Raw genomic sequence first — 26,781 nt, 5'->3', positions numbered from 1 at the left:
ACTTTTGGCTTCCTGTTATATGGAAACTCTTCCTGTTATTTGGTTGTATTGGGTAGGAAAGTAGAAAGAGCTGGAAGAATGTAAAACGTATGTTCTTAATTTTTAAGTGTCCTTTTTAGAACTAACCTCTCAAAGCCACTAAAGATCAAAATCGGGGATTAATTGACTTTAGGCAGGTGGAGCCTTCCCAAAAGTTGTGATCTATCTCTCTCTCCTTTTTCCCATAACCCTCTCTTTCACACTGTTTCTCTCTCTCTCTCTCTCTCAGTAATAGCAACATCTGGCTGGCTGTATGACCAACCATAATAAAAATAAAAATAATAAAATAATAATAATGAATCTTTTAAGCGTAAAGAGATGGGAATTTCTCTTCTGGTTTTGTGCCTATGAAAATTAAGGGGGGGGGGGAAGAAAAAAAACCCACAATCATTTTGTTCAAAATACTGGAAAAGGTGTTACACATACTTCTCCATAACAGTGCACATTAATTGATTATTAGGCTTTAATTGGAAGGGAAGAACTTTCCCACTTAAGTGTATTGCAGCGAGAAGGGGGAAAAAAAACAAACAAACAAAAAAAAAAAACCAGTGGCAACCAGAATCGCTTTGGATGAAACGGGCGGCTATACAACTCTGAGTAATAAATAGATAAAAACCAAATGAGCTAACATCCCAAATCTACACTTTTTAAAAAGAGAGAGAGAAAAAAAAGGACACTAAACAAAAAGCCAATTTCATATACATTTCTCTCTATATATTTATATATATATATAAAAGAAGAAAACCCATCAACGTCCCTTTTATTGCTTACTAACCATTTGTCGTCCACCCCACGCCACCCCCGGCACAGGAATAAGGTTGAGAAACCATGATTGCGCACTGTAACTTTAGCAAACGATGCTTTTCACAAACACCAAATCTGATTTAATTTGGGATGCTCTTTAGACCACTTTTTTTTATTACATGAGCATCCATTTTTGAATTCAGCGGAGGGAAGAGCTGCGGGTGTGCTCCATTGCACATGTGCTGGTAAAACCTACGTGCACAGGCATGGTCTACCTGGAGGGCACTGGATTCACAGACCGCATGAACGTATTGCTAAGAGCAACTTCCTTCCAGAAGGCGAAAATGACCTGCAATTGAGAGCCACTTTAGAAGCGGGGAGGGGGGGGAGGACGGAAGAGGAACAACTGCTGGACAAGTGCTTTTGAGCATGGACGAAAATCTTCCTCACCTTAAGAAGAAAGATACATTGCAACGCATGTCACCTTACAAAAAAATAAAATAAAAAAAGAGCCAAAAATTAAAAGGGGAGCTATACTATTCAATTGCACACTGCTACAAAGCATAAAGAGACAGGAACACAGTAGCTTCTCGGACATAAATCCCTCGGACAGTTTTCAGATGGGGAATTCGGGAAACGGCTCTGTGGAATGGGTATTTTTTCGAGATTATCTGGAGCCCGATCCAGCAATCCTGCCTGCAAATTCTCATGTTAAGCACAACTTCATATGCACAAGGCACTCTTCGAAATGGAATACACAAAGCTAGGAAGGTGATGGGGGCAGGGGTGTGTGTTGTACAATTTGTTAAGCAAGTCGGAAACCCTTTGCAAAAATATGACGAAGTTGATTTAGAAATACAAAAATGTAGACCTCTTAACTCCTTTTTTTTTTTTTTTTGGTTCTGTTATTTTCCTAACTTCATTTTTAAAGTCCAAAATATCCCACCACAGCACACCACGAGACACAGTTAACTTTAAAGGAGAGGGAACTGATGCGAATGAATAGTCTTGGGTCCACAACAATTTCTTTTAAGCATTTTCACATTGTATATTTTAGGGTAGAGGGACTGCTGATATTGCCCTGATCTTTGGAAGTTAGTGCATGGTAAGGGATATCAAAGGGCAAAATCCAGACTTCAGAAAAATGAACGCAGATGTTATTTTATATTGTATAATGAATAGAAAAGGATCTGGAATAAGAAATGAAATGCAAGTTGTTACTAATAGGGTTATAGAACCTGATCTCAGAGGGAAAATATATATAATTAAAATAGGCCTAAGTTCAGTCCTTTTTTTCATTTAGAGTATACACACTGCTTGGTCCTCTACCTTTGAATTTTAGAACTGTGTAGGTATCTATCAAATACACTTTGATGCTGACTAGCTATATTTAAAATATCTGTATGATAATAAATGTATATTCAAATAGGCTTGTGGGCACCAATTAATGAAGGAGAACAAGACAATAATAATAATAAGAAAACAACACACACCTATCAGAAGTGGAAATGCTGGCTGGGGAATTCTGGGAATTGAAGTCCAGACATTTTAACATTGCCAAAGTTGAGAAACACGGTCTTAAAAGAACTAGTCTTCTTGAAAGCACCAAAACCGCAGTATTATATGAATGTATGTATGTATCTCTGTTTTTAAACAAACTGGTCATTATTTTTTAAATGGATGTATAAAATGAACGCATGGATGATATTAAGGCTTTATTTGTGCTTGTCATTTGGAGAGGGAAAAATTAGCAAAAGGAAAATGCTCAAAGAGCATTAGGTTTTCTGCACCTAAAAGAGCTAAACTTATTCACTATTCCAACTGCCAAATCATTCTGACGGGTTGGCTTTAAGAACACGCGTTTATCCATTTTTGAAGTTTATTTTTAGTGTTTTAAAAGGAGCATACCCAATTTCACCAAATGATATCTGAAAATAGGTGTTCGCTTTGTTATTTTAATGTGAAAATTTGTTGTATCTACAGATTTCCCATTTTTGCACCCTTTTCTTCAAAAAGTGGGATAATTTGCTTTTTAAACGAAGTTCAGCATTTCTCAAGACATTATCTACTATGTTTGGGCAGGCCAGAATGAGACAAGGAGAAGGAAAGTATCAAAAATACATTGTTATATAGTTGCCTGCAAAACAAACCTCCACCAAACATAAAAAGGAGAGTGAAGGAATCCAGACAAAATATCTGCAATAGATTTGGATGTGGAAATTAATTTTTTTTTTTCTTGGAAAGAAATGAAGTTGGAGAGTAAATGAAATTACAGCAATGGCTAAATCCAGTTCCTTTGGCACATTTCCAAAAGGACAACTTATCCCCAAGTTGAACATTTTGGATCTTGCTTCTTGATTTAACTTGCGGGACAAGAAATTTGAAACTTGAAATTTGATGTCAAGAAAGATCTCTCTTCATTTTCATGCAGGTAGTGGGGGGAATGTAATGTCACCAATCCAATTTTGCAGTAGACAATTTTGCAGCCTGTTATTAGGCAGTTCTGGCAGTAACAGGTTGGCAAAGAGAGCAGCACCAGCTGCTTTCCGAATTGCATGGAAGGTGGCACGTAAGCCTTTCAATTTTAGATAATATACAAATTTGGGGAAAAAGCAAATGCAAACGGAAGGTTAATGGTGGCTGAAAGGGGAACACGTCCTAAAGGTAAATATCAGTGGTGCTTATAACTGGATCGGTCCCAACCAAAATACAGAAGGTACTGTTGGCAGTTTGATAAACTAGAAAGAACAACAACAATGTATCACACTCTTATGTAGGAGCTTCCAACTGCATACCGAATCGAAAACACAAGATTCTTCCTCTTTGCGTACAGCTAAGAAAGCTAACTTCTACTGTTAAGGTGCTGGTTGAGCACCTGCTGTTTAAGGAGAAAGGAACAATCCTCCTCCAGTCTAACGTGTTTATCTCCCTGCTTCTTTGCTTGCTAACGTCATACATCAACTAAGAGAGCTTGGCACAATGAACCAAGCTTGTGCTCAGACACTATGAAAAAATGATCCACTACCCCATTGTTTTGTCTTCTCAGCTCTCTATATTGTAGAAAATCTATTTTTTTAAAATAAAAAAAAAGGGAGTGGGGGATTACCGTATTTTTTGGAGTATAAGCCTTCTAAAAGAGGCTGAAAATTTGGGTGTGTTTTATACTCCGAATGTAGCTTTTTCGAAGCTTTTTTTTCAGCCCTTAACATGCTAGCAAGTGAAGCGATCTCTGTGGTTTGCCTGCTTTTCTCATTGCTTCTCTCTCCAAGCAGGGGACAAAATCCAGCAAACTAATGTGCTGAAGCTGACCAGATTAAGGATGCTAGCCAGATGAATATCTGGTAGGCAGATTCCCCCCCCCGATTTTCCTCCCCAAAAACTAAGCTGTGTCTTATACTCCGGTGCGTCTTATACTCTGAAAAATACGGTACTACATGCATATCCACATGGTACAGGTGACAGTCACTAAACACTTCCTCTAAAAAGGCTGATCTTTAGGTGAGTTGTGTTTATGTAAACAATCCCACCACAGGCATAGAGTTGTGATAAATGTACTGAAGAGGTTTATATCTTTCACTTTCTTTCCTTCGTACTTGGTAGGAACCTTTGTCTGTACCTCTAAGTTCCTTCCATAATATACCTACTGTAATATACAGTAACGGGAAGAGGTAGAATTGCAGTGAGGCCATAGGAACTTTTGATACTTAAAAGCAGAAGAATACAATTTCGGTTTCTTTGTTTTTGCATTACATCTCTCACCCGGAGTTACTTTTTCTGACGTTTTCTAGCATTAAGACTCAAGCCCAACTGTTATAGCTTCATTGGACCATTGGGTCGATACAAGGTTAATGAAGAATGGCCATATGAAAGCTAACTCTTATGGAGCCTCTGTGAAAACTCAAAAAAGATTAACACTTGATGTGGGGTGCTACTAATAGAACCAGAAAGAGATACAAATTAAGAAAAGACAAGTCAGTCAGCTTTCATCACGCTTTTTGGCAGAAAGAGCAAAGAAGCCTTCAAGCTATAATGGAAATTCTGTGCTGGACAAAAGAGATAAGAGCAAAGATACTTTTACGTGGTTACAAATAAGGAAGAAACGGTCAGCTTTTTGAACTTTATACCAGTTCAATTCATTGCTTTTTGTAAGATCAGCACCAAAATTGGTCCTAACAAGTCACTGAACACTGGAAGTGTTTAAAAAGTACTCCTGCTTTTTTAAAAAGAAGCCGCTTAAGAGCAACGGTCTTTCAGATGGCCTTCTTTGCTAACAGACTGGAGTATTATTGTAGTCTAACTGTATGCCAACAAAGGATCTCCTCAGCTATGTTTCCTTCCCCCCCCCTCGCAGGATCCAATTAAAGAGGAACTGAAAATGCACCCAACTCTTCAAAGAAAGCTAAACCATGTCATCTAAAACAGTGGGCTGTTATTGCCAGTGAGTACACTTACAGGATGAAAATCACCCCCCCTTACAGAGGAAGTAGCAATAGAAAACATGAGTAAGACGTACAAGGAGAAAGAAAATAAGGAGTTGCGAAAGCACTTTGAGCACTATCTTATTAGGCCCCGGAAACTAGAAGAGGGAAGACATGAGTGAACACCCTCATCCGTGACGCTTACAACTAACAGAGGCTAGAAGCACAAGACTATATAGATCAGGGCGGGGGAACCCAGGGCCCCTTTATGACTTGTGGACTTCAACTCCCAGAATTCCTGAGCATGCTGGCTCAGGAATTCTGGGAGTTGAAGTCCACAAGTCATAAAGGGGCTGTGGTCCCCCACCCCTGCTATAGATAATGCCATTAGAAAGAACTCCAAGGTGCAAAAGGAATTAAGACTTTTTTTTAAAATCAGCATAGCGGTGAATACTTTTGTGAAAGGCTGCCTCTTTCATTATTTCTAAGAAGAACTGGAACTATGGAGCAGACAGATCTGTTTTGTATGCCTGCTCCACGTTAGTCCCTCATACTGGTTGAGTTTTTGTTTTACCGGGCCAATGATAATGAAGGCTGCATCCTATTCCAACATTCACACAAATGATTCCTATGATAAGCTATAATGTGGGAAGGACGTTTCCTTTTATGCTTATCCATAAATCAAGACTAAGATCGTTCATGATCTTGGAAACCGCTTGGCGCACCTTGTTTCGATTTCACAGAGAGCTTTAAAATTTACCGGGAAGCCTCTAATTTGGGAGGGAGGGAGGGAGGGAGGGAGGTATTTCTTGTTGTTGGACAAGTCTAATAGTCCTACAATTCCTATGTTTAAAAGTCTAGGTTGTGAGGAAAAACAAGTGGTGGATCAAACGTGACATGTGGGAACCAGGAATGAAGTGCTGGTCAATGACTTATGAGCATGTGCAACAGTTTAGCGAGAGAACTAAGTAAATCTGAAAGGATGGGTATCTTTATTCCCATCGGTGAATGAGAACGGCAGAGACAAATGGGAACATGAATTCCAGAGAAGCTGTGGAATGAGACCCGGAGTAACATGGACTCCGTGGGAAAACTTGAGATAAGATCAACCGAAATTAAGGGGAACTAAAATTTACTTAGTTTGGAAAGGAGTACTAAAATAATATCACTGTTTTCTTCTCTACGTCAGGGGTCTCCAACCTTGGCAACTTTAAGACTTGTGGATTTCAACTTCCAGAATTCCTCAGCCAGCTTTGCTGGCTGAGGAATTCTGGAAGTTGAAATCCACAAGTCTTAAAGTTGCCAAGGTTGGAGACCCCTGCTCTACATGACTACTGGGGGCTGCTGAGACCTTCCAACCAAGGCATGGCCAAATCATGTTTTCAAAATAGAAACAACCACACGGAGGACTGAACCATGAGGCAAATATAGGCAAACGCAGGCAACTGTGGCACAGAGCAAAATATCATCAGTATATAGAAAAGGGAGCCAGCTTGTCTTTCTGCAACTGTCCAGTTTCCAAGCAAACATTTACCTGAGCCCCGCATGCAAATGATTAGCTTGGACCACCATGTGATCAAAATCCCAACTTGATTTTTCTTTCTTTCAGGATGGGAGGGGAAAAGAGGAGAGAGAAATACACATCCTCTTGACGGGACCCTTCCTTCTTCCACCCACCACGGTTATGGTAACGACACCCATCATCCCTGTCCAGAATTGGACTGGTTTCCTCTTTCAAAGTGATTTATTTGTAAATTCATCCATGCTTATTGGTTTGTAAGCATTAGTGTTTATATATATATTTTTTTGCATCTTGTTCAGAATCTATTTTATATATATATATAAAAAAAAAAGCAGACAGTTTATACTTAAAATAACTTAAGAAACCTGACAAAATCAATTACATAATTGCCCCATGTGCCAACTCCTTCTGGAAATTGTCACTTTACCCCCTGCCCCGTTCCTTTGGCCTCCCTGCTGGCTTCTGATTTAAGATTTGTTAACATGTCCTAAATATAGTAGTGGAGTTTGGGGAGAGGAGGAAAAACAAACCCAATTATCATCAGAGATTCAAATTAGCAATTTGTTACAGAATCTAAATATTACACAGCCAACACTACCTATGGGCCCCGATCCAACCCCCTCCCACCTGCCTGCTTGGCATTTGCTGAACCTTTTCTTTTTCTTTGTTTTTCATGGTGCGTGTGATGAGGTGAGTATATTGTAAATCCAGCCGAAGCTCGTACTTTACAACAACCGAAACCCATCAAATCAACACTTGGATGGATGAAGCCTCTATAGGACATTCTTGTTGCCCTCCCCACCCCAGGACCCCCACTCTTCCCTTCTGGTATCAGCCCTATTCTAGCAGGTCTCTGGGAAGTGGCACCTTGGCTTCCAACCGTTCCCAGCCAGCAGAAGCTGCTGCAGCTTCAGTCCTTGGCTCTCCTTTTTCTACAGTCTTGACTCGCTTTTCAGTTTCTGTTATCTGTTTAACGTCCTGGTTCCAAGGCCACCGTTGTGATTGGGGGCAAGGTACGTGTCCGTGCGGTGGACGGGTGAGGAGAAAGGGGAAGAGGACGAATTGTAGGAGGAGGAGGGCGTTCGAGTATTCTGGCTCCCGGCCTGAGGTTGCTGCAAATTCAGGATGCTGTCAATGGCGCTCTGTAGATGCTCGTTTAGCGAGTCATCGGGGGGGCTGTCGCTGGAGAAGCTGGCATTGTCCACATCAAAAGATTCAGACTTTCTTCGTTTGGCTGGGGGCAAAGGCACCTCCCACGCGAGTTTGGAGGCCGACCCGTGGTCGAGTGGCTCAGTCTTTATCATGCGTTGGTAAAACTCATCTTCCACCTCTGCTAGTTCCTTCATAAGGCCACTGGTCGAATCGTCGGTCTTAGGAGGGGCAGGGCTTCCTTGCATCACCAAAGAACGGGCATCGCTCCGGTTGAAAAAAGTATGTTTGGTGTTTTCCTCCGACCTGCTCTTCTCAGCCACCGCACCGGAAGGACTCTCCTGAGATTTGTGGGATGTGATAACACTTCGGGACCCCCCATCCTGCTTGATGATAAGAGTACTTGGCACCGTATCGGATTTTGAAACGCTTCCTTTGAGAGAGGCGTCGGGAGCTTTCTCGGCGACAAAAGCATCCACGTTCTCCCGGTACGTTTTACGCAGAGGAAGCCTGCAGTAGGTCACCATGGGTTTTTTCTCCATTGGAGCTGCACCGATATGGTCAATGGTCCCGTTCATTTGTCCCGCCATTGAGGCCGTGGCGGTCGCCGTCGTAGCTGTAGTGGTGCTAACGGATGACGTGGACGAGTGCTGGTCAGCCGTTTTGATCACCGTGCACACGGGGGGCGGTGTCTGGTGAACGGGATCCAGTGCAGTGTTGTGGACCACTTTGCTAAGTCCGGCTTCTTGTTTGATCTTTAGCTTCAGCCCAATCCGGCTCCGGGCTTCGTAGGTTTTAATGGGCGGCCTGCTCCTGGAGGGCAGGGCATCGTCGTCGCCATCCAATGAGGGAGATGCTTTGGCCCACGTTACAGATGGAGACCCTCCGCTGTGCTTGATGACCAATTTGGTAGGGTTGATATGAGTTGGCATCTGTACCGGAGGCGATTTCAAATTCTCGGAGGTCAAAGGAACGTGGCTGGGCAAAGACCCTTGAGCCGAAGAAGAAGAAGCAAAGCTCTGTGAGCGGGAAGATGAGGAGACGTACTCGTCTGCAAGAGAAGAACGTACATGGCTCGTTTAGTCAAAAGCAGGTTGAGAAGGTACTTTTCGTGACATTTTTGGTTCGGGTAACCTGCCAAAATGACCAATAATTAAACTTCAGTCTAGGGATGGCCAATTTCTCTTTCTCAGGCACTGGAACTGACCAAGTAAATCAATCCAGCCCCTTTCATAAGTAGACAATTATATAACACTGCTACCACTGCGCCATAGCAGTTCCCTCAATGAGAAAAGAAACGTAGGATGCTCTTAGGAGGGGAGTATCTGACCAGAGCTTTTGGCTCTCTAGAAATAGTTCTGCCATCTTGTCTACAGATACTGATAAAAAAAAAAAATACGGAAGGAGCTCAATTGCTTCTTTTCCTTATAAGTGGAACATTATAAAATATCACAAAATAATTTAAATTTGGATAAATAAAAGGACATAAGATAAAATTGGTCTGTGATCTACTCTGGGTTCTGGGTTGCTTTCTTTTTAAAGTTGTGGATGACCAAATATTAAATGGTTATTACTAATCATTACTAAACCAGAATATAAAAATGTCTTTTGAGGATTACCTCTGCCCTTTATGGCATACTACGGAGCATGGCCACTTCCAGATAACCATAAATCTTCTTAAGGTTATTATCTTCACAATTAACTAGGAACTTAAATTAATTTCAAGCTGTGTATTAGGATGTGTATTCTGTTCTAAAATAAGTAACCATAACTTCTGACTTGGACAAAACAGGAAAGCCTGGTCAAGTGGCAACTTCCACATCCCACTGAGTTGTACTGTGAAGGGAAGAATAAAAAATTGCATGCACAAACATAATATTCCTTTATATTTTAGCTGATTAAGTCTACATCTCACTGTAGTCTCCATTCCTTAATTGAACATGTGTTTTAATCAGCACTGAAAGTGTAAAATCAAATCTTCATAAGATAAGAACCTGTTAATTTCTTCCCCACCTGATTCCTTCAAATTATCTGTATTTTGATGCTCTGCGCAGAAGTGTTACTATTGTGCTATGAGAGCTGGGGTGAAATTCAAAAATTTTTCTCTACCGGCTCTGTGGGCGTGGCTTGGTGGACGTGGTAGGGGAAGGATACTGCAAAATCTCCATTCCCACCGCACTCTGGGGCCAGCCAGAGGTGGTATTTGCCGGTTCTCCGAACTACTCAAAATCTCCGCTACCAGTTCTCCAGAACCTGTCAGAACCTGCTGAATTTCACCCCTGTATGAGAGCCACTGGAAATGTAGTGGCTTAAAAGTGAACACTTGGACTAGGAAGTCCTTCGTGTTTTATTGGACAAATAACATTTTTGAAAAAGAGAATGATGGAAGGCAGTAGATACTTTCAAAAAAGTAAGATATCCAAAATGCTGAAACAAATGCTCCCTTACCTGGCTTCTCCTTTGCTAGCTGTTTATCAAGAGCTAAGGTAGTTTTTTCTTCCTGTATGAACATCCTGTCAATCATCACCATCTCTGCCGAAGGACTGACTCTCTGCAATAGAAAGCAATATTGGCAAATGCTATCAGAATCACCAATCTGAGCTTCTTAATAACCCATGCCCCCAAATTTGTACATCCCTGGTCATTTCTTTCCTTCTGCCATCTCTTATTGCTGAAAAACTACATGATGCTCAATACGAGACCCAACTTTTATTAACTACACTTCAAAGTCATAAATTGAGAAGGGTAACAATTAATGAAATGATTTTTAATTCATAGATCAATAATACCAAGTTCTAACCCTGTGAAGTGGCCCGGTTTACTGAATGGATTGAAAATATGATAACACTTGTCATTTATGAGTGAACTGCATATTGTCGTAAACATTGTATGGATAAATATAATGAAATACGGGACTCAGAATACAATAGGTTAAAAACTTGATAGTTATATAAAGGTATTAGAAATGAATATGTGTGTATATATGTGTGCAATGTTTATTGTAACTGTTTATTATAACAACATATTGTACCTTATATTTTGTTTTTTGTTGTTGTATTTTTCAGCTTTTTAAAGCACTTGATATGTATTTTTTATTATGCATTTTCATGTCTGGTTTCTCCCCCCCCCCTCTTTTTCTGTCATTATTTTAAATGCAATAAATAAATTTATAAAAAAGCATTTTAAAAAATCAAGTTCTACCTTAATTAATAATTTCGGGGTTTTTATTTAACTTCACTGCATTCTGGAAACTCTGTATTACAGTATTTGGAACAGATTCCTGGATTGGTATATCCGATGATAAGACTCACACAGACTCTTATCTTTGTTGAAATATTACAGCTTTTAAAAAGTTACATTGACCCTGATACGTCTTGATTATTAATACCTTCGCTATTTTTAATTTGAAAGTGCTAACATGATAAAATATTTTAGAACCAGCTACTGCTTAAGCCCTGCTGTCCATTCATCTCTTTTTATAAAAACGTCAACTACTGTTTGTTAAGTTCTAATAAATGAAAAACACAACTCTAATATGGAGTATTCCATATTACCGTGACAGATTCTCCCCATTATGATAAAAATGTTATCAATTTTTGGCCTGTTCCATGACAACTCAGTCAGTCAACCAAAGGCCAAGGAGAGGGATGAGGTGCTTGCTGATGTTATACCTGTTCAACGAGGAAAAAAAACTTACCCGGGACTCTTCCAAGAGGAGTAACCGATATTTGTTCAGCATGGCTTGTGTACGTTTCAACAGCTGCGTGGACACCATTTCAAATTCTTCATCTATTAGAGAAAAACACACAATGAGAAAGGAAAACAAAGGAGGGAAACTCGTCTTCTTGAATGGGAAGTGCCATAAAGAAAGCTCTTTGAATTATTTGGAAGATGTTCCCTAAGCATGTCGAAAAAGCCAACAATTCCATACAGGTACTCCTCCATTTACAATTATTCATTTAGTGATGCTTGGAGTTACAATAGCACTGACAAAGCAGCTGGTCCTCGCATTTATGACCATTGCAGCATTTCCATGGTCACATGATCAAAATTTGGGTGTTTAGCAATCGGCATGTATTTATGATAGGTGCAGCAGTCCAGGGTTATGTGACTTTCCCGGCCAACAAGCAAAGTCAACAAGAGAAGTAGATTTACCAAACAACTGCAATGATTCAATTAACCACCATGGCAAAAAAAAAGATTGTAAAATCAAGCATAACCACCTTACTTAGCAATGGAAATTCGGATCCCAAGTGTGGCTGCAACTTGAGAACTACCTGTATAGCAAATGGAGCCCTTTATAACCTCCCTCCCATCAGGCAAAAAATAACATAATATCTACGTACAGTATAGCAACATTTGCAACATTCAAGAGATCAACAAGGAGAAAACCTCAATGGACCGAACAGAAGGAAGGTTCCTTCTTTATTCCCTTCAGTCACTGGATGCGGAAAGCAATCCTATCATTGTCATCACTGGCTAAATGACTGTATTATAATGTACATGTTAATTACCTTCTGAAGTGAGGAAAGCATACCAGAAAGAAAATAACATATTGAAACACTTTGGACAGTTAGGAAAAAAAGTGCCATTAGACTCAGCAAAAGATTGGGCAACTAAGGCTAAAAAATGTAACAGACAACTTGATCCTGATATATCGGCATTTAATGTGGAAAAGTCCCAATGAATTCACCTTTCCGATAATCATGGGGAGAAGGCAGTGTTCCCTGATAGACGTGGTAAGGTAGGAGCCTCTGAAAAGCATCTTCAAATGACCGAAATGAAGTTTTGTAATCAGGATGCAAAACTGCTCCTTGGTGTTTATGTAGCTGTTCCAAGAAGCTAAAGGGAACAAAAGAAAACAATGAACACAGAGAGCCAATCCCTGCATCATAACAAAGATAGGCAACAATTGTTTCATCCTGCTGAAATCTGTAGTAAACTATAATAAACTGGCTGCAAAACAAAAAACAAGTTTCATTTTTTTTTGGGACATTGCAGTATCCTGGATTCCTTTGCTAATCTACAAGAGATAAGAAATTATTCTACTTTCTATGTAATATATCCTGATACAAACATGGAGTTTGAGAAAAAACACTTTATACTACTGTTTGCCAATTCATTTTTGCTATCTCCTATATCTGGTTCCTGGTGCCACAAGCTGTTTCTAGGATGAACCTAAGTTAAAGACATATGTGAGTGAGAAAACGATCTGCAGTCTGCTGTTTGTGCAAGCAGCTTTACTTTACATATCTATATATTTCTTAGAAAAAAATGAATTAGGTTAGAGCAAGAGATCATCATTCAGAAAGCCTTGGATGACAATTTAAATGATGTACTACTGAGATATCGCTGACATCTGATCCACGATATTATAATAATTAAATAATTTCATTTTTCATACAAAATTGGCATGCTTTATTTGTAGGAAATCCCCAGAGCTTGGTTAAATTATTCTATTTTGACATTAATACAGTATCTTTTTTACTGTTGTGTTTCTGTTTCTATGCTACCTGTTTGTTGGATTGCTCCAGTTTCGACTTACCAAGCTTCCTTGCTCGGTTGTAGCATTGGGGGCGCTTTCTTCAGGCTTCCCAGCTTGTTGTCATACTGGCAAAGAAAGAAAATGTAAGAACAAAGAGGCAGTTAGGTGGAGTTGCAAATAAAGCACAATCCAGCATATCTATGGAAGTGGTTCAAGATGAATTCTGGTTAGTAAAAAGACAAATATAAATATATTCCCCAATGACTTTAATGATGGATAATGGCAGCGGAGATCGCAAATTGTGATCACATGACTGCAGGCCATTGCCAACAGTCACAAGGGCAAGCTGGTTACCAACGGCCCAAATCACAATCACGTGACCATGCGGACACTGTGATGGCCACAACATTGAGGACAGTAAGTCCCCCTCATTCAGTGCTGTCATAATTTTGGGCGCTGAACGAGTGGTCGGTAAGAGAGGACTACTTATAACGTGCTTGATTTAGAGCTTAAACTAATAAAGATTTCCCAGAATATGAGACTTTTAAAAACTGTTAGAAATTGTTTTGCTTTACTCAATGCTTTTAATTCTCTTTTAATAAAAATGGTTTGTATATCCTATGAAAATTTATGTCATATTAAATTTGCTAGTTTAAGATGCCATTATTCTTTTTAAGTTTGTCACAATGGACTAACATAGCTCTTTTCTAAATTAAATTTAACATCTGCTTTCTGTATTTTTTTATTGCTTTAAGTGATTGGTTTCCATTTTGAAGGCTTTCTGGGGAACGTGGGGATTAAAGAATACATATGAAACATTTATGTGCTGTGTACACTGTACCTCTTAATTCAATATATGAACATAGTGCTGTTTTCAGACACTGTACCAAATCCACACACACACACACACACACACACCTCTTTGTAGGATCCAATCTGGGTCTACCGGAATGTGTATAGATTCTGGTAGAGAGAAGTTCCCTGAGGATGGGCTCCAGCATGAGTTCAAAAGCTTGGAAGACTAAACCTCTGGTCCCGGTGACTGACCCAGATTGGATCCTGCAACATTATCCTGGACCCGTATATTTGTTTTCATTTGTGAAACAAACCCTTTATCAAGTAATTTTACAATAAACAACATAGATTCTCACCTGCTGCTGGATTTGAGCTGGTGCTGAAGACATGACTTGTGACAAGCCTTTTCCAACTACCTGGAGTGGCAGCTGCCCTTTCCCAAGATTCAGGCCTGATGCGGAGCTAATGACTCCAGGCTTGGCCTGACAAAACAAAACAAAACAAAACCCAAGGCAGCTTTATATCAAATGGATTAGAAGGAAGGAATTAAAAACAAACACAGGTAGACCTCACTTAAAGGCTGCCTTGTTTAGAGAGTGTTCTACAAAGGTGTTGACAAAATAATTTTATGACTGGTCCTTGCAGTTATGACTGTCTCAGTATCCCTGTAGTCACATGATCAACATTCTGGCACTTTAAAAATATTTAAATCCTTCAGAGCCTAAATATATACTTAGCTTTAATGTTTAAATAACTGTAGTCGTTGACAGTATTCACTACTATCTTAAAGTCAGTAGTTCCTAGCATTGTCTAGTGCTAAAAATGAACGTTCAACAATAATAGCGAAGATGAATATTTTTGCAAAAATGGCTTGCCAGTTATAACAAACCCACCTGAACTGACTGTTGTACAGCATGAGGAATTGTGGCTTTTCCTTGCCCCGAAGTTGCTTTCCCTCCAGAAATAATGGTGGAGCTGCTGGAAAATGTTTTATTCTCGGTAGGAACCGTAGCAGCAATTGCTGGAGAAATACGGTAGAGGAAGAGACACACATAGACAAGATTTTAGAATGAGGTATAGGAACAAATTCCCAACACTGTCCCTATGGGGTTTTTTTTAAGGGCCAATATCCTAGATCTTACATAATTCTGGAAACAAGATAATTTATACGGGACCAAAAACAGATTTATGTACCTCTGCTCATGATAAAATGTATGGGGCCTGCTTCCCTCCATATACTTGGGAGATTTAAATTATATGAGCAGGAAAACTACGTAAAATTCACTTTTCAGCCAATCTTCATCACAAGATTCAGCTAGCATTTAAGATTTCAAGATGCAAGACTTGAGAATTACATGAATCTTAGGCCAAGATCATGTGATACCCTTTTGAGACTTTCTGATGAGCAAAGCCAAGGGGGAAATCACATTCATTTAACAACCATCTGACTAACTTAACAACTGCAGTGATCTGGCAAGAAAAATCGTAAAATGGGGCAAAACTCACTCGACAACTCTGTTGCTTTGTAACATAAATTTTGGGCTAGATTGTGATTGTAAGTCGAAGGTCTACTGTTATTGAAAAGGACAGGGCAGAAAAAGGAATCTTTTCACCCCTCACCCCATTTCTTTTAAAAGATACATGGGGATACAACTATTAGCAGCTGCAGATAAGAAGGAATCTCCTTCAGTTCTCATAACAAGCGGATAACTATGAATTGACAAGTCAAAAGCTAAAAAGCAATTGTCAAGGGAAATTATTCCCTTTCCAAAATTAAAGGACACCAAGACCTATACTGCTCTTTATCAACTTACATACTGATGCTGATTTGACCAACACGGGAGTTTGCTGCTGAAGAACCGCTGTACACTGTGCAGGTTGTTGTCCTCCTCCTCCGCTTGTTGTTCCTCTCGGTACTTGCCCCTTTTCAAGTACAGGAGCTGCTTTGCCGGAACCTGTACTGGAAGACTGAATGGTTGTGGGAACAGGCGTATGGCCATGGACTGCTGGTGCCTGAGCTGGAATTGTTGTCATTGTGAGCTGCTGTCCTTGGCTGCTAACCAACACTGAAGAGGACTGGTTGCTAAATTGGCTCAGGGCGGGTGGTGCCTGGCTAGTGGACGTTGACTGTTTTGTTTGCAGGATAATTCCCTGGGGTACCTGTGAGAGATATGAAGGTAGAGTAGGAAAAGTCAAATCCAAAAATTGTATCCCAAAGGATTGGAAAACTCACGTTCCTTTTGGATATAGCACTGAGTTTATCAGAACAAACCCTAAGCACCTGGGAATGTGGAAAGTAATGTTTTTTCAGCATGTAGATTTTTATTGATCACTTGAGAATTACAATACCAACACTAATGAGAAAATGGGTTAAAGTTTCTAGATCAGTTAAATCCCAGGAAATAGATATTATTCTAGACAGTAACTCAAAGATCAGTTCGGTGGTTATAAAGAGGATAAAGATTTTGTGGTTATAAAGGATAACCTGTATCATATACAGGAAAGCCAGTTTGGTATAGTGCTTAAGGCCTTGGGCTAGATAGCAGGAGACCATGGGTTCTAGTCCCGCCTTAAGCAGAGCCAGCCAGTTGATCTTGGGCCAGTCACTCTCTCTCTCAACTCTAGGAAGAAGGTAATGGCAAACTGTTCCTGAAAATATTGCCAAGAAAACCGCAGGGACTAGTCCAGGCAGTCTCCAGAAATCAATGTTGATTCGAAGGCATAAAATACAGACACCAAATACAAAAAATAGAAAAGCCACCTTTGTCTCGCATCATTTACGATGCTTGACACAAGTCTTCCTCAAGCAGGAGTTTTACTTTCTTCTGTTTAACTGGTGGAGGCATCCAAGATGAGAACTGACTTTGGATTTTGTTTAAAATTAAGTCCTTTTGGTGGCGAGAGTCAGCACACACAAGCAGCAACAACACTGACTATTTAGATTCCGCAAATTCTGCCATATTAACACAATTTTAAAATCCAACATGCTTGAAATAAAGTTTCAGGTTAAGTTTCTCTTTAGTTTCAATGAAAGGCAATGGGAAAAAAAAGGTAAAATATTAACCTTATGTAAGAATTCAGGAAGAAAAAAAAAAGCTGTAGGACTATCCAATCTTCCCTAGGGAGAACTGGAAATTTTTGGAATATGGTAAAGATAAAAAAAAAGAAAAGAAAAGAAAAAGAAACAAGATTTCTAGCTGGATGGAATTTTTCTTGTATTGTACCACTTGGTGGTTTCATAAACGCCATAAATGACTAAGTAGCACCTGGAAGCTATTTTATATGTGAAAATATAATTGCAATAATGAGGGACCCATTGCACACAAGTTTTTTTCAGATTAATTTTTTTATTCAACATTATTACCATACCTGCTGAAACCGATCCATTAACTGTTTCTGCTGAGGAACAGGAACTGGAATTGTGGAGAGAGCCTGGAACTGATTTGACACCATCTGAAAGCTCCTCTGTTGTTCGGATGTCAGGTGATGGGTCTGGGTTGGGGTGGGCGGTTTAATAGGGCCTTGGGCAGGGAACTGTAACTGGAAATGGGGGGAATGAGTATGCTGCACTTCAGAAGAGGCCTGGATCTGGGGCTGCAACCGTGCCTGAGCCTCAGACTGGGGCTGGAGTTGAGGAGCAAGCTGAACCTGTAATGACAGATGTGGAGGGGTTGCTAGCTGAGGCTGTCCCTCTGGCTGGGCTTGTGGGGCTTGAAACGGTGAAACCTGAGGCTGCGAGGGAGGTCGTAGGGGATGCTGGTTGGAACCATGAGGAGAGGAAGCAATCTGATTCTGGATCACGTATAAATTCTGCATCTGAGTTTGAGGGGTGCAAGACCGCGACAGGGGTTCAGAAGGCGGCCTGGATAAAGTCTGGGGCTGGGAAGGGGGTCTTGAGTGAGGCCGGGAAGGTGGCCGGGAAAGGGGCTGAGGCTGGGACGGAGGACGGGACTGGTGTGGAGATTGGATCTGGGAAAGGTGCGTGGGCTGGAGCTGGGGGTTTTCCCCCATTGAAGGATGAGGTAGTGAGTGGGATGGAGAGGCTCCAGGAAGTTTCTGCTGCCCTGAAGGCAACTGAAAGAGAGGAAGAAAAAGGAAGAAATAGAGGTAAATGGGTCGAGATACAGCACTCTGAAGTGGCTGAGTACCAGAATGCAATAGGAGCCGCCAACATTTTGCAAATCCCAAGCTCACAGTTGTCAACTTATGAAAAAAAAAGACTTTAGCAAACTTTTTATTAAAAAAGAAGCAGTTTTTCTCCCTCTCTTATTTCATTCCCAGTTTATTCTGGAAGAGATCCTGTGCCATGAAAGGAAGATTTCAAGGGTAGAATATGAAACATTCATGAAGAATACTTTCAACGCCAGCAAATTTTCTTTCTATATCTTGTTTTAAAGATGTGCCTTTTAAGATTATGGTGATGAAAATAAATCAATATTGAAATAAAATTAAAGTTACCTGGTCTTGGAAGGAAAGCAAGTTAAAACTCTTTAAAAAGCCTCTGCCTTTGTCTCCGTACAGAGTTCAAGCAGAAATTTAAGTCCAAAATGTTACATAGAGGCAGATTGCAACAGAGCTGCCGAACTATATTATTGGGTCTCCATATCAGCAAATTACTGTATGAAGAAGCTGGGGTTGGGGTTTTTTTTTTTTTTTTTTTTTTGGCTATTTGATACCGGAGGAGGTTTTGTAGCCCTGTGCAAAGTACTTTGCTTCCCTTTCCATCTTTCCTGTCTTGGCCTCAAAATCTTCCTAGATGGCTATTGAATCAACCTTAAATATTAGATACAAATAGTCCTCGATTTAGGACCACAATTGAGCCCAAAATTTCTGTTACTAAGGGAGACAGTTTTATGACCTTTCTTGCCACAGTTGTTAAGTGGATTACTGCAATTATTAAGTTAATAACACAATGAAGGTCTAAAAAGGTGATCATGTGATCCCAGGACACTGTGACTGTCATAAGGATGAGTCAGTTGCCAAGTGTCTGAATTTCCACCACGTGACCACGAGGATGCTGCAGCAGTTGTAAGTGTGAGAAACAGTCAATGTGTCACTTTTTCCGGTGCCATTGTAACTTTGAACGGTCACTAAATGAACTGGTGTAAATCGAGGACTACCGGTATATCTTCAAGTCCTATTGTTATAACCTTGTTTTGTAGCATTTCTATAATCTATTTTCATGTCAAGAAGCAGTCTCGAATCATTATCTTTGAATATCGGCTATGCCGCCCTTTTATACTAGGAAGGCACAGGATTTTACATTGCAATACTTTTGACATGCGGGCTACTATATACACTAATATTAAGAAAAGTCAAGTTCGCAAATCACACACCTTTAAACAAACAGAGATGCAGGTTTTAGTCAAAGAGAATAGTACCATGGCTGCAACGCAGGGAAGACAGGAGAAAAGCAACAAAAGGCGGTAGTAGCAGCAGCACCACTACCACCAATTCCCAGGGTTAGTTGGAATCAAAAGAGAAGCAAGCAAGAGCAGCAACAAGGAAAGAGACAAACAGTGAAGGCCACAGAGATCCAAGGAAGGGCAAAGACGGTTTAGCAGACTCGGTCCCACCAGTCAGAGACTGGGATATTTGCCTGTTTTGGGACCACTTGGGGCAGACCCATGTGGCTCACCTTAGGTTTACAGCTGGAAGTTTTTCTATTAAGAAAGAGGAAGCTAGCTTTATCTTGGGACATTCTGCAGCTTCTATTCTTTTGCAGAAGAACTTTGCAGTGGTACTCTTTCCTGTGAACTTAATCTGATCTTGTTTTATTATTCAAAATTAGTAGGATTTGCAATCTACAGTTATGAAGCCCTGCAGTCCTGCCCGTATCTACTTAGAAACAATTCTGTTCAACTAAGCAGGTACAGGATTGCAATCTAACAAAACAACAACATACTGGATCAATGCAAAATGACACTCTCAAAACTTCAGATTTCTGGGTATGTGTCAATTTCTTTCAATTTTAAAAAACAGAATTGAATTAATTTGGTTTTTTTCTTCTGTTTTGCATAGTCATTTCAAGACAAACAAACACGGTGGCTGTTTCCATATTGTTTTATCTATTCTGACTCTCTAAAAATATTTTTGCTTCATGGAACTACAGCAACACCAAGGAAATAAAATAAGTGCAGGAAGAAGTGAATGTTTGTTTTGTTCTTCGAAATAATGTACGAAAGAATTTACCATTTTCAGTCAAATTATTTTCAATGTAGGAAAAATGCTTCTGTTTTATTTTTGTTTGTACGTCTATTGCTATGGGTGCTATAAATTTGAACAGGAGGAGATAATCTTATATTTAAACAGAAATATTTATCCTGGTTGCTAGCCAGAAGGCAACTGTTCTGATGATAATTTCCCCCTTTGTATTATTCATACTATTTCCACAAGGGGGAGACTTCTATTGCAATAAAAGAAATCACGTAACCACCAACACCCAAGCCTTTGTTTTGAAGTGTGAGAATACAAACCTAGATGAGATGCTAATATTTCCCTCCTTCTCATTCTCTCTCTCTCTATGTGCTGCACTGAGAATGTGCAGGACAAAGCAAGTAGGTGAAGGGAAAATTAAGAAGGGCAGACATGTTAGACAGGAGGAAGTAAGGCAGGAGGACAGGCCAAAGCAGGGCAACTTTACGGATCTGCAAACAGGTAACGTCTACCTGGCAAGCCAGTGCCTGCTGGGAAGGGCCAGTCGAGAACTGTGGTACTTTGGAATCCACCGGTGGCAGGTTGTGGCTCTGGTTCAGTTCTCGGCTGGCAGGCGGCTGCAGGGCTGTGCCTACACTGCTGCTGACTATCACCGAGGCTGGGACACTGCTTGTGGTGCTGAGTGCAGTGGTGGCTAGGCTGTAGATGGGCAGAGACATTGGCAGATGGGGAGGTACGGCAGAGTCATTCATACTGCTCTCCTGCTGCATTTTCAGAGCTGACGAATAAAATTGCTGCTGCTGCTGCTGCTGCTGTTGCTGGCTCTGATCCTTCTGTAATCCAAGAGATTTAGCATGGACCATCTTCACATTATTTGCCCACCTTTAGCAATGCTGGTTATTGTTTAGATTCACATGTAAAAATGTTACTGAACTGAAAAACTTTAGCAAATTATTATTCTCCTTCCCTGCTTTCCCCTTGGTCACAAAAATCAAGCTTATGTAGAAAGTTGCACCCGAAGCTGTGCTCTGCGTAATTTTGTCACCAAAATTTCTTTGGTAATGTACAAAAACTCATAATTAATGGAAGCTACACAATCTACAGTATATTCACATTCAAATCAGGCTCTGGCCCTTTAAAGAATGTAGTTTCTAATCACAAAGGGATCGGAAAAGCAAACACATCCAGCCTTTTCTGCTTACTTGCTGTGTGTAGAGAGCCTCATGAAATTTGACCCAGGTAAACAAGTATCAGTATTACCTATGAGAGAAGGTATATCCTCACCTCATGTCTGCAGTCTGCTAACTTGATTGTTCCCCTAATTATTCAATCGATTATGTGTCACTGAATCAGTGTTGACTCTTATTCTTTGTCTATATGACCATTAAGATATTTATATTTGTTGATTTAAATTACGTCAGCTGTTCAGCCTTACCCTGATTCTCAAAAGGCTGAAGAATTGCGGGGGAAGATATGGTTACAAATAACAAGCTGTCAGGAAGAAGTGCTGAGTCTTTGGGGCAAAGTCAAAGAAATGAAGTTTGCATATAAAAGATTTGGGAATAGGAAAAAAAAGAAGCAACATAGAATATAAAAGCTGCTACACTTTGTTAATACAAAAACTGGCCACTCCCTTCCCACTGTTCTTCACTTTTACCAAGTGGCCTGCAAAGACTAATCTTGAAGACTAGAAAGTTTCCAAAGTAGAGAAATTCAAAGGCTCTCAGTTGTCATGGCCACAAACTTTCTTGACTCTTAATCCACTCATGTTGTGCTAGTAAATTGGCGTACCCTTCAAAAGAGACAGAACAGACTAACCAAAGCATCAGGAAAAGCTGTGGTGCCAAGAATTATTTAACTTACCTGCTGTAGAAACATCTGCATGGAATCCTGGGAGATTACAGTTCCAGCAGCTGTCTGGCCCAAAATAATCTTTTCGGGACTTGATGCCACCAAATTAGGGCTGGACTGGGAAGTCACGGGTATTTGTGCTTGCTGCTGAGGTGGTGGTGTTTGCTGCTGAACATTCAACTGAAGCTGAGAAGGAGCAGAGGGCTGAGAGGTGGACTGGACAGTTAGCATATTGGCTTGGTCACTGGGTAGCAGGTTGGTGCTGGAGGCTGACTGTGGCTGAATAAGACCAGGGCTCTGGCTGGTGGCATTAGGGGGTGCTTGTATGGTCACAGTTTGGTTGAGGCTCTCCGCAGCATTTAACATAGCCACTTGGTTAGGCAGAGTGACTCCTTGGATAACAGTCTGACCGCTCTGATTGATGGCACCACCGGTCAGTGAGGCCGCAGCAGTGGGCTGGCTTTGAGTTGTCAGGCTACCAGCCAGAGATACAGGCATCTGGAAGAGAGTGGGTTGGCCCACCTGCCCTGGTTGCAACTGAATGGGTGCAGAAAGAATGTGAGCTGTTCCATGGGCATTCTGTGAGGTGAGTACTTGTCCCAAATTGAGCTGGCTTGCCAGGTTCTGATTGGTGAGAATTTGGGCAGGCAGTGCTTGGTTTGTTATTAGCTGCCCACCTGGGCCTTGGCTGGTGATGATGTGAGTTTGCCCACTAGGATGTGAGGTCGTTAGAATCTGACCACCCATGTTAGCCTGTAATGCCGAGAGCTGCTGAGGGATCTGAACTGTCGATGTTCCGGTGAGCTGGCCTGGGAGGAGGAACTGATTTTGACCCTGTAGCATAGCCTGGGGGACATGCTGTGCGGGGATAACAATGCTGCTGCCTTGATTAAGCAGATGGACACTCATTGGCTTGTTCAGAGTTTGTTGCTGTGGCGGTGGCTGCTTGAACATGTTGGCAGGCAGCCCTGGTGGGAAGCCAGAAAGCACCACATTCTGTCCCGCTTTGCCTGCCATGAAAGTTAAGTTCTGCTGAGCTTTCTGTTGCTGGAGAGCAGCCTCATTTTGGAGGGTCAGCGTGGTGTTGTTGGGGCCGAAGGGTTTGGGGGTAATCTGGTACAGCTTCTGCTGAAGGACACCTGCAGGTTTGGGTTGAATCGGCGTGGGTGTCCGGTGAATGATGACATTTTGGGCTTGAACAAGCGGGCTGCTCAAGTTTGATGTGACCGTGAGCGGTTGGGAACCCTGAGCGGCCGATACGCTTCCAAACATCGAGCTTCCGTTCAGAGTGGTAGTGGCCACTGCTGGGAGGTTCTTCTGGATCACAAGACCGGCATTCTGGGGGGAGACGCCAGCGGAGGCCAGGGTGACCTGCTGTTGTTCTGGTGCCGTCTGAGTGATGTAACTTCCTACGGGCATAGTGGCCACTTGGGAAGGCTGAACTTGCTTAGCAATGATCTGTTGAGCAGGCTGGTTAATTGCCATGACTTGCTGGCCAACAACCTGAATCTGCCCAATGCCCAGTGCCCCACTCGGGCTCCCATTGGGCAACCCTTGAAGGTTGGAAATTGGCTGGATGGTGACATTTCCTAAGCCAACTTGTTGAAGAAAAGGCTGCACGCTGATGGCTTTGTTGACCACGTCAGCCCCGACGGACTGCTGCACCAGTGCTTGATGAGTTAGGACAGCAGGTTGCTGTAGTCCAATGAGGTCAGCCCCACCGGAAAAAATTTGCGGGGTACCATCTGAGGCAGTGTGCACCACTGGTTGGAGCGTAGGGAGCTGAAAAGAACCCAGATCGAGTTCTGCCTCTGCTTCCAGAGTCTGCTCGGTGATGTTTGCCTCCTGCAAACTCTGTTGGAGGATATCACATGGTTGATCTGAATTCTGTAGATTGGCTCCACCTCCTGAAGGCGAGCCCAGAATGTCATCTTCCAAGAAGTCTAAATCAACACTTGTTGTGGGTTGGCTTTGCTCAGCGTTCAAATGATTGCCAGAGGTTTCTTGCACATGCAGCTAGTGACAAGTGAAAATGAAAGCACAGTGAGAGTGAAATAAATATTAATGGAACAGAACTTGTGGGTCTTTTTGTGTTCTGTAGCTTTATGTTTTTAGTATATAAATAACAATTCTATTACTCCATAACCTCCTCATGTTAATGACCTTTCTCTATTATTTAATGCATAAAATTTAATGGTTTACTTTTCTTTAGATCTATGTTAGCTAGGTTTAGATTTCCGACATCTATTCAATAATTACCATAAGAGAAACCTCTCTCACTAAACCCAGTTCTATTAGCCACACAGGAGAAAAGCTAGATAAAAAATGAAGTGGAAAAAACTGAGTGGAAGAGACGATTCAAATTGAGGAATAGTACTGGGAAACTTAGTTAAAACCCAATACTCATTCTTAGCCATGATTCTAATTCTCATCCACTTCCACCCCCATATACTTTTAGGCAATGAACAAAATGCCAAAAGATCTGGTAACACTACGTCTCCCATGTCATACTATGTTAGCTTTATGCTTTAAAAATGAGGTGAAAAATACATACCCCAGCACCCTCAAAGAAGGCACTGGCTGCATCTCCCGTGTTGTCCAAGAGATCATCACTGTCAATCTGTTATTAAAATAAAAATAAAAATACTGTTATTGTATGTAAATTCAAAGATGACGGTATTTGAGGAATTGGAGTATTATGGAAAAGAGATGAAACGGTATAACTTTATCTGGATAAGACAATGTTTAAATTCCTGTCAGTGGCTAGGTTTCTTTCCGGAAACTAGGCACATACTTCCCTTAAGAGGTGGAATTATCTGCCTCTTCACTTTAGTCAGGAAATAAATAGTTTATCCTCCTACCTAGTAATTTTGTGATAACATTTATTTTCCACCATTCAAAGTTTCTGGAGAAAATGACTTGGAGAAAAGTCTGCTCAGATCATTAGTTCTAAGACTGGTACCATCTCAATTTTCTTCATCACTTTTCTTTTTAAAGGCAAATGAGCCAAGGGTAATTATTGCATAGAGGTATTTGTTAAGTAAACATTTAATTTCATTTAAAATGAAGAATAAAACCTTACCTTTTCAGATCCATGTAAAAAATCATTCAAGGCCTGAGGATCACTGGAAAAATAGTTGAGATAAATTTGTTTAAGGATGACTAGAAGAATTTAATTTTATCTATTGTCTTCATAGCTTACAAGCTACATTAGTGTGCAACATTGATTTATTGGTATTCTGGCAGAATACATATTATATAGAAAGAAACAAAACATATGTATGGATAAGCTAAAAGGACACACATAAACACATATATAAAATTAATCTCAATTTTTACAAGTTAAGAGTGATTGCTTGGTTTCTCTTCTATTAGTTTGGACCACAAAAACATTTGGTTCCACTTATTTAGGATTTTAATTCTTAAACCATTAATAATGTTTGTTTACATGAAATAGTCTATAATATAAAATATTGTTCTAAAATATAACAACTAAGTTACTCTGCTTTGACCTACTGTTATCTAAAACAACATTCCTCAATGTTTGTACATCCGAATAATTCTCAGCATTCCAAAGCCAGCTTGTTAGAAATTCTGGGAACTACATTTCTGGCATATATAAAGGATACCAAGTTGGGGAAAGCTGGTCTACTATTTTCTTGTACAACTGTTCCATCCAGCTGTCACTATAGACACAATTCAAAAGCTTCTGGTTCTATTCTCACCTCCAAAAAGCTTAAGAAAAAGCCAAGTGGCATTCAGCCAAATTTCACTTGGAAAAGCAACTAGTGGACACATAGGAGACATTCCAAGTTTATAGATCAAGCATGAATGAAAAAGTATTTGGTTGATATTTGTGAAAATTAACAGAAATCTCTGACTAAATGCTTTGCTACAACAAGAGTGGAAAAGAAAAGGCTGTATAAATCACACCAAGGGCAAATACTCACCAAATTACATCTAGCAAGCATCGTCCATCTTCATCATCCATGTCAACTGAAATGAGATATTGGCGTCTACATCAAAAACAGTAAGATACCATATACAGGCAGTCCTCGACTTTCAACAGTTATTTTAGTGACCATAGGAAATTACACTGGCACTGAAAAAATGACTTATGACCATTTTTCACACTTATGACTTTTTCAGCATCCCCATGGTACATGATCAAAATTCAGGTGCTTGGGCACTGAGTCATATTTATGACAGTTGCAGTGACTTGGGGTCATGTGATCCCCTTTTGCGAACTTCTGACAAGCAAAGTCAATGGGGACGCCGGATTCATTTAACAAACGTGTTATTAACTTAACAGCTGCAGTGATTCACTTAACAACTATGGCAAGAAAGGTCGTAAAATGGGGCAAAATTCATTTAACAACTATTTCCCTTAGTAACAGAAATTTTGGACTCAGTTGTGGTCGTAAGACAAGGATTACCTGTACTGTGTTAAGACGCTAGTTCAAAATACTATAGCAAGCTTCTATCCACAAAAGCTTCTACATACATTTCTACAATTTAAGCTCTGATAGTTCCAAGGTTTGGGGCAAGTCATCTTCATTTATACTTTTATTAACCTGAAAGAATTTGGGACATCAAATTATTTTCTTATATAGCTTCTATCA

The 26,781-nt window shown here is 40.5% G+C and overlaps 1 protein-coding gene across 1 annotated transcript; it reads right to left on the bottom strand.

Annotated features, from left to right (window-relative positions):
* Positions 1-7,540: 7,540 nt before the first annotated feature.
* Positions 7,541-26,199, bottom strand: BICRA (BRD4 interacting chromatin remodeling complex associated protein). The gene is made up of 14 exons (XM_070949383.1): positions 26,110-26,199; positions 25,242-25,284; positions 24,714-24,779; positions 22,172-24,175; positions 20,821-21,141; positions 17,522-18,226; positions 15,967-16,312; positions 15,046-15,173; positions 14,509-14,634; positions 13,418-13,482; positions 12,566-12,714; positions 11,570-11,661; positions 10,321-10,423; positions 7,541-8,923 (listed from the first exon to the last, which is right to left on the bottom strand). Exons 1-14 carry the CDS (start codon positions 26,148-26,150, stop codon positions 7,686-7,688), a joined length of 5,427 nt encoding a protein of 1,808 aa, XP_070805484.1. The 5' UTR covers positions 26,151-26,199; the 3' UTR covers positions 7,541-7,685.
* Positions 26,200-26,781: the final 582 nt, after the last annotated feature.

The sequence above is a fragment of the Pituophis catenifer genome, unplaced genomic scaffold (assembly GCF_029215685.1).
Source record: "Pituophis catenifer annectens isolate HBS135680 unplaced genomic scaffold, rPitCat1.0.hap2 SCAF_9, whole genome shotgun sequence".
Lineage (NCBI taxonomy): Eukaryota > Metazoa > Chordata > Lepidosauria > Squamata > Colubridae > Pituophis > Pituophis catenifer.
This window is presented reverse-complemented; position numbering and strand designations above follow the sequence as displayed.